The sequence below is a fragment of the Corvus hawaiiensis genome, chromosome Z (assembly GCF_020740725.1).
Source record: "Corvus hawaiiensis isolate bCorHaw1 chromosome Z, bCorHaw1.pri.cur, whole genome shotgun sequence".
NCBI classification, from domain to species: domain Eukaryota; kingdom Metazoa; phylum Chordata; class Aves; order Passeriformes; family Corvidae; genus Corvus; species Corvus hawaiiensis.
Window position 1 is genome coordinate 67367371 of NC_063255.1, and position 13526 is coordinate 67380896.

The 13526-nt window shown below is 43.2% G+C and overlaps 1 protein-coding gene across 1 annotated transcript in view; it reads left to right on the forward strand.

Moving 5' to 3' along the window:
* The first annotated feature begins 11883 nt into the window (after window positions 1-11883).
* The window catches only part of PGM5 (phosphoglucomutase 5), a 75056-nt gene continuing 73413 nt past the window's right edge, over window positions 11884-13526 (forward strand). Inside the window, exon 1 of the mRNA XM_048292318.1 lies at window positions 11884-12231. Within this exon, the coding sequence (XP_048148275.1) occupies window positions 11971-12231 (261 nt within the window). The 5' untranslated portion in view covers window positions 11884-11970. The remainder of the gene's footprint in view (window positions 12232-13526) is intronic.

Consider the following 13526-nt stretch of genomic DNA (forward strand, 5'->3'; position numbering starts at 1 on the left):
GTTCTTACATGCCCAGCCTGGAGTGCTATGTCTTGTTTTGCATCATGACAGAATGAAAAGAGGAAAGATAATGATGGCTCTGTAAAAGTTGCCCATAGTGAAATTGCTGTAATATTTGTGTTAGCTATGTCAAGGATGGCCTTCTCCAAGGAACTAGAATTGGTTTGAAGTGAGGTTGTGGAGGAGGGTGAAAGGGACATGCAGACACCACTCACCCCTGTCTTGGGGTTGTGGTGTGGATGGTGGGGCAGCTGGGGGATGCTCAGGTTGGGGTGAGGAGGGATCTGGTAAAGAAAATTATCAGCAGTTCTCCCTGTGCAGGTCCCAAAAGGGGCACAGCCACACCTTCTCTGAAGAAATTACGGCCGTCCAGATCTGAGCTTACTTCCCAGCCAGGTAACTGCCACTTAAGGTGCTTCAGTCCCTCCTCCAAGACACATGAAGTACTAGGTAGGAAGTGATCTTGTCAACAAACTCCATACATTTTGTTCCCTAGCAGAGGCAGAGGAGTTTCTGTCCTAGAGGTAAATTGCAATGATTTGATCACTTCTGTGCCTTCATGAATATCAAACATCTACAGAAATAGACTTTCCAAAGTCTATTTCCAAAAAGCATTTTTCTCCACAGTATTCTACTTTCCACATGTTTTTATGAGCTCCATTAAACTTGAAACTAACAAAAATTATATTCTTGCACTCTTGTGCCATTTGTTTGTATCATCTGTAGTGTTTAATCTTCAGGAATTACCCAGGAAGATGAATGGGTGATCATGGTTTAATTTATTACGCCCTTTAAAATTTAGGTGGTTTTGAATTCGGTAGTATTTACTATATTCTTGCTTTTTAATCCATATGTATAACCTCCCACCTGCTGGAGCAGGTCCATGTTCCATCTGAGCTCCTGTAGGCAGGATGTGGCCAGAGGGGACAGGATGGATAGGGTGGGGGCCCCAGCCACCTGCTGTCCTCATGAACCAGCCTGTTTCTCTGCTGCTGTCATCAGCCCAGCTGTCCTGCAGAGACCACAGCAACAGCATCCGCCTCTCCTTGTGGGGCATTTCCTCTGCTACCAGGAACATCGGCCCTGCAACCATGCTTTGCTGATCCTGCACTGCTCTGCAGCTTCACATTGCATCCAAATTTGTTATATAAATTACATATACGTTGTCTACACTATATGCAGGTTCCGGTCTGCATGCTTTTAACTGATTGTGGTGAATTGTTTATAGCAGTGGAATTCCAGGGCTAAGCCTGTGCCCCCTTTCTTATCACCCCTTATGTCTGTATAACGCAGCTTTTGGTGCTCGAGGCACCAACTCTGGCATGGCCCAGGTCAGAGTCAGTCCAGCTGCGTTACCTCCATGCGTCGCTGAAGCGACTACGGCATCAGGAAAAGTGCTGCTTGCTGGGCTAGCTCGCTGGCTTCTCGGCAGAGGAAACACGGCAGGAGCCGATGGGATCGGCTCACTTAGCTCGGAGACAAAGGAAGAGAGAGGCTGTTCTGGTCTGTCTCCTAACAGGTTTATTGTTAGAAGTTTCGCAACCCGAACGAGCTGGGAAGGCTGGAATCCGATGTGATGGGAATGATGCGATTGTGGATACTGAGGCTTTTCCCTCAGTTTTATAGGCAATTTGAAAACCGGTAAAAGGGGAAAACAACCAATGAGTTACAAGCCAGGGGGAGGATACAATGTAACAGGAGCCACTGGGGTAAACCGAGAGGCGGGAGTTATAACAGAGAACCAGTGAACAACCGAGTAACCGGGAGTTTTCCCAACCCGGGGGAAGCGGCTTTTACCCGGGCACCGCCCAGAGGGTGCGGCTTGGGCTTCTGAGCCGCCCCTCGACCCACCCTCTGAGTCTGCCTCTTCGGGAAACTCGATCCAGGGGAGGGGCTGGGATTGATTGGCATCATGCTGCCTCCGCCCCGCAGTGGGCTGGGTCACCCCAACACCTGTACTCCTCTGCAACACATCCTTGTCTCCACTTCTCAAGGCCACTGATTAGGAATGTTTCTCTAGGCTACATCATTACATTAAAGCCATAAGTATCTCTCCCTACACAGAATGGCAGCTTGTTACTACTAGCTGTAAAATATATGGTTGTAATATCCAAGGATAAAAAAGTAAAACAAATTAGCAGTTTACACCTGGCCAGTTAGAGAAACTGCTGTCACAAATAAATTGAAAGACTCAGAGCTTCAGGCAGGTCAGGAAAAGATTGGTCAGACCAGGTGTGGCAAACCTCAGCCCTGAGGTGTGGCACACTTAGTGCAAAGCTTGGGGCCTGTTACTGGCAGTGGCATCCTGCAGGATGACAAGGCTACATTACCATTCCAATGCCCTACATGTAGTCAGTCCTTTGCTCTTCCAGCCGTGTACATGCAGGCAAAGGGAACAAAGAGGAAATCCAAGTCTGGCTATGAAAGCAGCTTCATAGAGACAGTCTGCTCAAGGCATCAGGTCTGAGTGCACCTTGGCCTCAGTCCCGCACCCACTGACATCCACAGAAATTTTCAGAAAAGAATGCAGCTGTAACTGATCAAGTGTCAAGCAGTCTAGGACGTGTATTGCCCATTAAGGAATGAGTAAAACACTTTTAATTTGTATTTACTTAAAAATGTTGGTCTAAAATGTGGCTTTATTGTACTGCTTCCAGTCTTTAAGCACAATGGAGAGTCCCAGTGATCTTACTGTCCTCACTCACCTCGTCTGAAATACCTACTAACTTCACATTGCTCTCTTAATAGGACTCAAATCTGTTGCATCTCTTTCAGTTTAACAATTGCAATCTACAAGCATAGCTAATTTGTTATTTGGTTTATTTATTACTTTCTCTGTACTGTTCTTGAAAGTTTCAAGCTTCTTTTTAATTGGAACGAGCAGCTAATAATGATCTTATACTGTTACATTTGGTATTTTTAATAATTTCACTTAAATGCAACAGACAAGGCTACCTTTCTCTGTTTTGACCAGTGCAGAATTTTGTTTTAATTCACAAGAGGTTGCTCAGAATCACAGCATTGAATCTCATCTTATGGAGAAAATCTATTAAAAACCCTTACATAAATACTACAACTGCCTGCTAACAATATATAACAACATAATGCCATTCTAACATTGTAACAAGATGAAAGGGCCTGGTTGTTGTAAACTGATATGGCTGCTATCAATGTACTGGGGGCTACCTAAGCAAAGGCTTGACATTCCTATGACATTTAAGCTGTATTTTCCAGGAGGTTTCAGTCATAACCACAGAACCATAAAATATTTTGGTTTGGATGGGACCTCTAAAGGTCATCTAGTCCAACCCCCTGCACTGAGCAGGGACATCTTCAACTAGATCCTGTTGCTTATAAATAATAGCCTGGATAAACAAAACTTCTTAAATCATAATGGTTTTATTTGCTTCTGTGTAAATGTTCTGCTACTTGTTTCTCAAAATATGCCTGTGGGATCAGCACCTGCCTTAAAGGAATTGGAGGAAGGTGAGTGAAAATCAAAACCAACATAGTGGCTGGAGTTCTGGTTTGCAAACAGGAATATGAGAAAGTCATTTATCTCAGAGGATAACTCAAAGTTACGACTGTAAAGCAGCATGCTACTTGAGCTGAAATAATGACTTTACTATGCAATAAGTAAGCAAATTTTACTCGGTGAAGAACTCTGCTGATGTTTCCAGGGGAAAGCCGAATTTGTTCCAAAAGAGGATTTGTCCCAGTGCCTCCGCTTCTTGGTTTTTATCTTCTAGTAGCTGATCTGCTCACAGGTAGGAAAATGTCACAGTAAATGGGTATTTGCTGTCATCTAGCGGTAACATTTGTTCCAGCAACTTTGTTAGCTCTTCAACGATGCAGATGTAGTCTTCTAGGAAATTCTATCTGATTTTGGTCTTAAGGTCTTTTCTAGATGATAAAGGAGAGAGTTGATGAAAAATAAAAAAATCTGTATCCTTTCAATCTAAAATCAGAGTGAGATTATTTTTTCCCTGCAAATTCTTTCCTCTTTCTTCTAAAAGTAAGAGAATACTGACTTCATGTTTTTGATGGAGGACTTTGCTGACACAGTTGCAAGATTGAATTATGATATCAGAAGTGCCTGAGAGGGTAAGTTTTAGCTTTCTAACCCCACCACCATAGTGATGCCTTGAGAGGCCACCTAAAACCAGTGAAAAAATAGAATAGTAGAAAAAAAATAAGGGGATAAAGGTAGGTATTTATTTGAAAGGCCTTCAAAGTACCCCCTGGGGCGCCAGAGGCTACTGCCAAGATGGACCCCAAGATGGATGACAGGTCATGAGTTCTTCACACTTTTATAGGTTTGGTTCATTTGCATATCAGGGTAAATTCTCCAATTAAAGCTTCAGTTAATGATGTAGCTTCCCCAAGCTTGCCCCTCCTTTCAGAGGCTTTGGTTTACATTTTGGGCCTTGGATGGTCTGAGTCTCCTTGGAGAGCAGGCCCAGAGAGGCTTTGTTATGTCTACCTAGCACGAGAGAGCAGAAGTTAACAAGCTACAAGAAACTTCAGAGTTACACACTAGGCAGTACAGGATTTGAAAAATATGAAAGTTAAAACCTAAGGAAGAGGGATAACTTTAATCAGATTCTTCAAAAAGAATGGTCAGAGTGCAGAGTGTTTTCTTCATGACATATTTTTAGTTTGGTGGGGATTCTTTTTTTACCTCCCCAGGTATTCAGGATGGACAGTGTTGCTGATTAATCATATGGCCATGAAAGTGACTGGACGGGAATTGGCATCATTGACATAATCCAATTCAAAATAAAACCTGATAGGTAAAGGTCAACAAGAGCAAGTCAAACCAGCACCCTTGGTTAAACAGGTAGGTTGAAATAGCCCGTCACTTCTATGCAAGAGGAGCATCCTGGGAAAAGGAACTGGTAATTCTAGAGTAACTAAGTCAGCATGTTACTTCTCTGAAAGCATTACGGTCTAAATAAGACAGACTCATTCAAGCCAGTTCCATTACAGATTAATTTTTGCAGCGGTAGACTCCAAAGACCTCAACCCAGGTGTCAACTGCAGGTATAAATATATACATTAAGTCAGTGTCCCTGGCAATCGTAAGGAAATGCCCTACTTCACACCTGCATCTTATTATTTTACTTTAGATAACTTTCTATTGTGACAGTGAAGTACAATCACACTCATTTTTTCCACAGTACATCAATTTTTTTCCACTTACACTTTCACAGTATCTAAATAAGAAAATCTTAAATTACCCTGGGACGAACCAGATGAAAGGTCAGGCAAAACCAAGAATGGAAGTCACACCAAAACAGAAAGGCTAGTTTGTCTGACAACAATTTTCCAAAGGTGTACATACAAATGGATATCTCTAAATAAGCATCCTTTCTGGCTTGCAGGTCGGGAGAAGTGAGGGCAAACTCCTCAGAAATGAGCCGGCAGGTTTGGTAGTTTACATAACAGAAAAATAAATCAGACTTCGGCTGTGGATAGAGCTCCACAGAGGCTGACAGAGCAGATATACCCACAGAAGGAGGCGCTGCTCGACCACTTTCCACACCTCTCAGCGGCACCTCCAGTCGCGCGCGGTCCTCAGCTGCGAGCCAGGATCTAAATGTCTTGAGTTATCCTGAGATTAAACTTCTGGTTCATTTTTTAATGATTTTTCCGTGGACTTTAGTCAATGGTTTCTTCTGGATTATTTTTATAATTTTAGGAACTATTCTGGTGTCTGTCTAAGCTTTTAAAAGAAACAATGATTGTCACTTGAATATGGAAAGGTTGTTTAGCAGACATGGCATGTTGGTGTGAGAAATTTTCTTCCTTTCATCAGCTATTGTCAGAAAATAAAATAAGTTCCCTGGCAAAATCAAATTGTCAGGTAGAATTTAGACTATGTATGCTGAAAAATTACTCAACCCTTGACATGAGAGAGAGAATAATTCTTGAAAAGAGAAAAATCTCAAGTGCTTTGTCCAATAGTATTCCCTTAAGTGGCAGAGTCAGACACAGCTGGCATAGTGAAGTTAACTATTTATTTTTCAGTGGGTGCAAAAAACCCCAAAGCAAACCGTTAAGCAACTACTTAAAATGATCAAAACCATGATATTGACAGTTATTAAGGAATCACAGGAATTATGTCTGGGACTCTTCCTTAAAACAGGGCTTTTTAATCCGTAGGTCTTAATATGCTCTCTAAAAGGCCAGTGCATTTGTTTGTTGAACTGAAACTCAAATATATTGTGTCTTTCCCAAAAACTCAGAAATAAAGCTGCTATTAAAATCCTCCTCCATTTGAAGGAGCTGTTTTTCTATGCTGCTTTATTCTTCCTTTTTTGTTTGTTTGCTTTTGTTTCCCTGTTTGTGTTCCTGAGAAGTTTAGCTTTGAGTTCTCGTCAGAGATGCTGTGACTCAGAGCAGTGATGGCATTTTGCTTTCATTACCTTGCTTTCTTGTTGTAGAAGGCCAACATATGTAGGCAAGGAATCCCTGTACCAATCATTATGTTGAGTGTATATATTCCTTCAGATATAGTGAAGAGGTGTTGTGGGAACATTTATTTCTCTGCATTCTCAAACTTTTCATATGCTTTGACTTAATGCTGAAAATCACAGTCTTTTAAAATGGATGAGCAATAGATCTCTACTATAAACTCAGTCTCTCTTTCAGGTACTAATCTGTTTGTACAGCAAGAAAACCAGCAGTTTTTCTGCAACCTTTACTACCTTGCATCCCTGGGCTAGGAGATAGATAGGCGGGATAAATTTGAGAATGCATGTCCTATTTCTGTGTTATCACTGCCCAGCTCCCAGCATCAAACCATTACATCTCAGCTGAGGTTTTCATTTTACTCAGTAATTCCACCACTGAGAAGGATGGACATACACAGAGTACATGCTTGCTTGTAAGGAGTGGACTTTAGACCCTGAAGGAATTTGTTTGCCAGGAACCCACAGTGCACAAGTGGGTGATGATGTGAAAGAGGCCATGCAATTGGCAGTATCTGTAAGATGTATTTTGTCATGGTTGTAGAACATGATGTCATCTGAGCATTACAGCCTGGAGGGCCTTGTCGTGTGTCACTCTCACTGGATGCAGTGGCAGTACCTATTTCTTGCATCTCTGAAAATCAGACTGGGAATCTGCAGGTCTGCAGGAGGAGGAACAGTCTGTGTTTTATTCTATGCATATCATGTGCTGCAATGACAATCGTATGGATAAATTTTCCACTCTTAACTGGTGACATAATTGGTAAAAAACCATAAATGGAAGTGTAAGGCTTCCACAGTGTACATGAAATAAGTTCCTGCTAAATCAGGCCTTGACAACGCAGTGCTTACTTGGCTGTACAAACAGCTCGTTAAACAGAACATACCTATCTCTGTCACACTGTCTAGCAAGATTGTGGAGACTGCACACTTAATTTTACATAGAGTAAGATTAACTAACTTATTTTCAGTTAGAAAAAGAGTATCACACACTTGACAGTGGCCAAAACTATTTGAATAAACTTTCTGCACCATTTGGACATTTTGGAGGATTTTTTTTTCACAACAGTTGCTTCTTCTCTTACGTTAATGATTGAAGATTGTCCCGGTTCCTTTTCTCAATCCTTTTCTTCCTTCTGGTTTCTCCTGATTAGATGGATAGTAACAGGCAATTTCTTAAGTCAGACCTGACTTACACAACTTCACAAGTTGCTGGCATAGCAGTAAATCAGTTATCAATCACGAGAAATATGTTTTCAGGGATTTTTTCCGGTTTGGGCTTTGTAAATCAATTTTCATGTAAGTTTGTGTGAAAATGTTCCTTAAAACAAACACTCTGTTTCACAGTAATTACAGACTTGCAGCTGTAGTGAAATATAGCCTTTCTGGGGATTAAGTAAGATTTCCAGAAAAGAACTTGACTGGTATCCATGAGATCATAGATACTACTTCTCAATAAAATTCTGCAACAAGGGAACTAACTTCCGTATAACAATCTTCCTATCCTTCTCTGCCTTTTCTAGCATAATAGAAATGCCTGCATAGAAAAACTTTAATTTGTGAGCTGAAAGACAAGACAGATAAAGTCAGTCAAAATATCTACCAATTTTTTGATTTTATTTTCTCTTTAATTTTTTTTAAACTCCTAAGTAATTTACATTTTGAAACAAAATCATTGCAAGTCAAAGAAAACACCGTGGAAAAAGCTTCATTTGGAAGCACAGGGGTTTAAAAGTGTTTTTGTTCTTATTGGCAAAACAACATAATTGAGTTGCAATTTTCGAGTGGTTTAAAGAAGCTGACATTTTATTTTTAGAACTTTTTTGTTTCAAGAGCACGGGTTAACAACTTACAATAAGTGTATGCCATTCTTCATATGATAACTGCACTACAAGAGGAACTGGAGTATCCAGCTCCATGGCAGAATGAGAATTTGAACTTCAAAATATGGTACCATGGCGAATGCCTGAATTAATTTTGAGTATCCACATTTCTACCTCAAACACATACTACATGAAACAACTGTAAAAATATGTTTTTGTCTAAAACTCAGGTATTATTCTAGTGATGAACTGTGAGCTCAATGGCAAAACTTGCTTAGTTAATGGCACTTGTTCAATTCTCCTACAACATTTGCAAGCCAATACAAAATATTTTTCCTTAACAGAAAGGAAGTGTCAGGTCCAGTGCAATTTCCTGTATGTTGGCATCAAATCAGAGCTGGGCTGGGCTTCCATAACCTACCTTCAAGAAAATCCATTAGTATTTTCTGCCATCTTGTAGAGGCAACACTTCAGGTCACCAGGTCAACTGAATTAAAACTAATTGTGTGGCTATAAAGGGCTTCTGTTGCAATGGGACAGACTTCTGTCCTTCAAGCCCACACAGGCAACAACCCAATGCCCAGCCCAGTGCATGACAAAACCAGACTTAAATGGACAAAGGCACCAGTACAATGCTGGTAAAAAAACATGGGCAAGCACAAAAATTATACATCTTAAAGTAATTAATACTGCTATGTTGTCACAAGACAAATGAGTTATGGTAAACATTTTAAGGCTCAGGAATTAAAAAGCTTTAAGAAACAAATAAGAACCCAAGTAGGGGGTGAAAATGTTCCTGAACGACACTGCATATGTCAAACCATGTTTCTAAAACTGGCATTCAGAAAGCTAATTGTTTTAGTTGGAAACAGAACAAATTTAACATGTATCCTGTCACTCCATTAAGTTGGTTTTTATTTTAACAACCTTTAAAAAACTCAGTCACAACAGAGTTTGGTAATACTAAGAATATATTTAGCTGTTGTTTTCCAAGAAGACATTCCAGACTTTTAATATCATCCCAAACTGATAATTATTCATTTGTTGAAGATACACACCAGTAATCAGCTAATGCACTGCAATACTAGCCATTTACAGAGACCTCCACTTCTCACTGACATCTGCTGAGAACAGGACTGCTTGTGGGACTTGTATTGCTATAGAACAGAAATTGAAGCACTTATCCATGGATAAATGTATCAACATAATGCTAATCTGGGTGCTGGAAAACTGAAGAATTTATTTCAAAAAGTAAAAACATCGTTCCTTTTCTTCAGCTTTCGTCCTAAAATGTTCAGGCTCTCTACATTAACTTCCTCATGCTTTGCACCGCCACTGAGAAGGCTGATAATTTATTTTTTAAAACAAAACCTGAGGTCCTTCTGAAATAGTATGACTTAATAACACTGAGTTTTGCAAAGTATTTCAAGAATCATAATGAAAGAGGGGTTACATAAAGTTTTGGTTGGACTTACCTAAAGCAGAGCTTGAGTTTGAACTAAATTTACAGTGCTCATTACAACCCATTACACTTCTGGTAGTGCCTTTGTCAAGGCAATGCTTGAAAAGACTGTAAAACACATTTTTTCATTACTGTACATAAATTATATGGGTGGAGACAAGCAATTTTGGAAAATTGTCACTCTTAAATACACATTCTGAGAATGTCAGTGTTTGCAGTTTTTAAAATTGATTCAAATTAATATATTTTCTTCCAAATGCTGAACACATTTCCTCTATCCATATGAAAAATGCAGTCAATTCTTTATTTCAAAGACTATCAAATTTCTTACTTTGGTCATGTGTTTTCCTTTATTTTGATCTTATCTGTTCTTTGTAATGCTTTCCATCTTTGCTGCTGTTTCCTTGTTGGGTACTTGCTATGGTAAATAGCAGTTATCTGATTTTATTTCAGCTTTCACTAAGGCACACTGTATGTCTTGGTTTCACTGCTGGCAGTGCTCAATATTATTTAAGATACAGCTACCTCATATAAACTGTGCCTTGTTTACATTAGGGATATGAGAACTGGCATTTCCACAGGGCAGATTTTTTTTCTTTTTGCTGTTTAAAATGCATTCTGAATCAGTACAGGAAGCCACAACCATGACTACAGGCTACGAGGTCTAACAAAAGAGAGAGACGAGATTACTGCTTCCTTGTATGTGCTCTGGCCCTCTGCTGCTAAAGGTGTTCTCCTAACAGAGCTAGAATTCTTGTATCTGCTTAAATGAATTACTTCGTTTAAACTAAACTGTTGGGCCTTGCCTACCGTAGAGTGTTCTACTGTGATGGCAGCCATCCCTGCAAAAGGGATGTATGGGTAGCAGAAAATTAAATTAAACTGTCACGCTCTATGAACCACTAAAAAGCCTGCAGAAATAGGGCTCAAAATCATGACTGAGTTCCTCTGGTTACCATTCATCAGGTGACTCTCACTGACCCTTAATGAACTACTGAACGAACTATATAATGGACCTGCAGCCTCTGTAAAAGACGAAAGCATTTTACACCATATTTGCCTGGCCACCTCTTATCATTGCAGCTAACACATTGCTTTGTTGAACCATAACACTCCACTGGGCTTCTGAGTGGTGTATGAGCAGACTCCTTTGAAGAAACCAGAAAAATGCCTTACAGAACTATTTTTGCCTGCTCAGATGCAGGTCTACACCAGGGATTTCCTAAGCACAAGAATGACATCGAAGTTACATGACTATTTTTTCCAACTCTCCTACCAAGAGAATTGTCCTGGCAAAAAAGTGCTGTGTGGGCCCAGTGTGAAAAGAGCATTTGGATGGAAACTTTCAGCTGATGTTTGACAGTCACAGGCATCTATAAACACAGCCTTTATACTGTGAAATGTCAGGCATCTTCACAGTAGCTAGTGCCACCGCCTCTGCATTTCATTTAAGCAGAATGAACCCATGAACTAAGCCTTGCCATACATCTCTATGAAATACCTTGGTTTGTCATAGGGAAAGGCACCTTGAGAGTCGGCCTTACAAAGAGTGAGCCTGGAGAGAACGCTTACTTAGCAAGCCCCTGCTCAAGTTTACTTACTATACAAAAAACTTGCTTTTGAGCAATACAGGAAAAAAAAAAAAAAAATCGATCCCCTTTGTTCGTGCTTTAATTGCCTGCTCCCTTGTTTCCTCGCCTGGGACAGTACCACTGCCCGGCCTACTCCAGCCGGACTCTTCGCTACATAGGGGCGCTGCCCTCGGCCGGAAGGTGCTGCCGCCGTGCCCGGGGTACGCGGCTGCCGGGGCCCGCCGGGGGTCGGCGGGGGGGCCCGACGCTGACAGACCGTGATCCCCCCGAGCAAGTGTGCGGCGCTGGCTCGCCCGCTCCCCGCTGCCTCCAGTTACACCCCTGGCAGGAGCCCGCGGCTCTCGGCTTCGCTTTCCAGGGTTATTTTTGGCCGGGGCCGCCGCATGCTGATGGCAGCGGGCTGGCGAGCCGCGGGCGCCTTGGCGGGCAGCGAGGCGCCGACGGGGCCCTCGGCGGGGCGGGCGGGGAAGGGGCGGTGCGCACCCCCCGCCCGCCCTGGCTCCCCCGCGACGCCGGGCCCCGCCCGGGGAACGCCTCTGGGCTGCCCACGGCCGGTTCGGCAGCCTGCGCCACGGCCGCCGCTCCCCAGCGGAGCCACAGCCCGGCGGGCGGCAGCCGCCATGGAGCGGACCCCCATCCCCGTGCTCACCGTGCAGACGGCGCCCTACGAGGACCAGCGCCCGACGGGCGGAGGGGGCCTGCGGCGGCCCACGGCGCTCTTCGAGAGCCAGCGCAACTACCTGCCCAACTTCGTGCAGAGCCTCCTCTCCTCCGTCGACCTCCGCGACCGGCAGGGCTGCACCATGGTGGTGGGCAGCGACGGCAGGTACTTCAGCAAGACGGCCATCGAGATCGTCGTCCAGATGGCCGCGGCCAACGGGGTAAGCGGCCCCTCACCCTCCCCGCCGCCCCTCGACGGCCCCTGCGCCCCGTCCCTGGCAGCGGCACCCGCGCTCTGCCCGCGCCGGCGCTCCCGCGGGAAGCACGGGCAGAACCTTCCAATGTCATCACCCGGACAGCGCTCCAGACGCAGACGGAGCCCGGAGGAACTCCGCGTGCGGCTGTATGTCAGCGCTGTGCGCGTCAGGTGCCCGAGCCAGCCCCACACGTGCCGGTTCGTGCGTCCGCTGGGCTGTGCCGCTGGGCCCTGGAGAGGTGATGGCTCTGTCGGGGTGTGGCGGTGGGGATGGTGGCAACCTCAAGAGACTGCCAGCCGTGCGGTGCTGTTTCACACCTTATTCTAGAAGGAGGAAGGCATGGGAGCTGAAACACAGGGTTCACTCTGCAGGAGAAAATGAAGCAGAGTTAAAAATAGGTACATGGGAAACAAAGGTATCAGACGTGCATCTGCTGCTCAGGATATTTTAAACATATCTAAGGAAAATTGTATTGTTGAAGGAAGAGGAATTCAGCATTTTATCTACATCTTAGGAAAATAATAGTTCTTTTCTATTGGTCACTTGCTAACAAATTGTAAAATGCAGGAAGACAACAGTGGCAGAAACCTGTGGTCAGACGGGACACAAACGTTTCTTGTGCAGTTTTGAAAGTAGGAAAGAACTTGGGAAGAAGACATGTCTTCTGCTAGATACATGCGTGTGTGGATGTCTGTGTACAGAAAGCTGGAAACACCAGATAATGCAGGCTTGAAGTTCCGCTTCAAAGCAGAGTTGAAGCTGCTGTCTCTTGTTGTGATGCCTAGACTGATCCTCTAGATTTGGCAGAAGGAGTGATATAATTTTATAGGGTTTCTTTTTGTAGGGATTATTGTTTGCAAAAGCTCAGTGCTTCAAAGGCAGTGCTTTCAGAAGATCTTTCATTTTGAAATGAATCTTCATACGTGTTTGAATTTTCCCTGCTGATTTGTTGTCATGTACAAGCTATATAGACCAGTCAGTCTTGTATGAATAATGAATATTTTAAATTTACTTCTAAAACATGTTCTCAATGTGCTGGTAGTATCAAGCAGATGCTGAGTGATGTCTGAGATGTCAGACTTACTGTCTTACATACCGTCTGCCTAGTGCAAAATCACCATTCATATAGGGACTTGGCAGAGGCCGGGGTTTATGTGGCCCAGGGTGTGGAAGGGCGCTGGGGGGTACACTGGTGGAAGTGGGGACAGTGGCAAGACTGGCACAGCGGTTCCATCTGCAGTGTCAGGGAAGGGAGCATG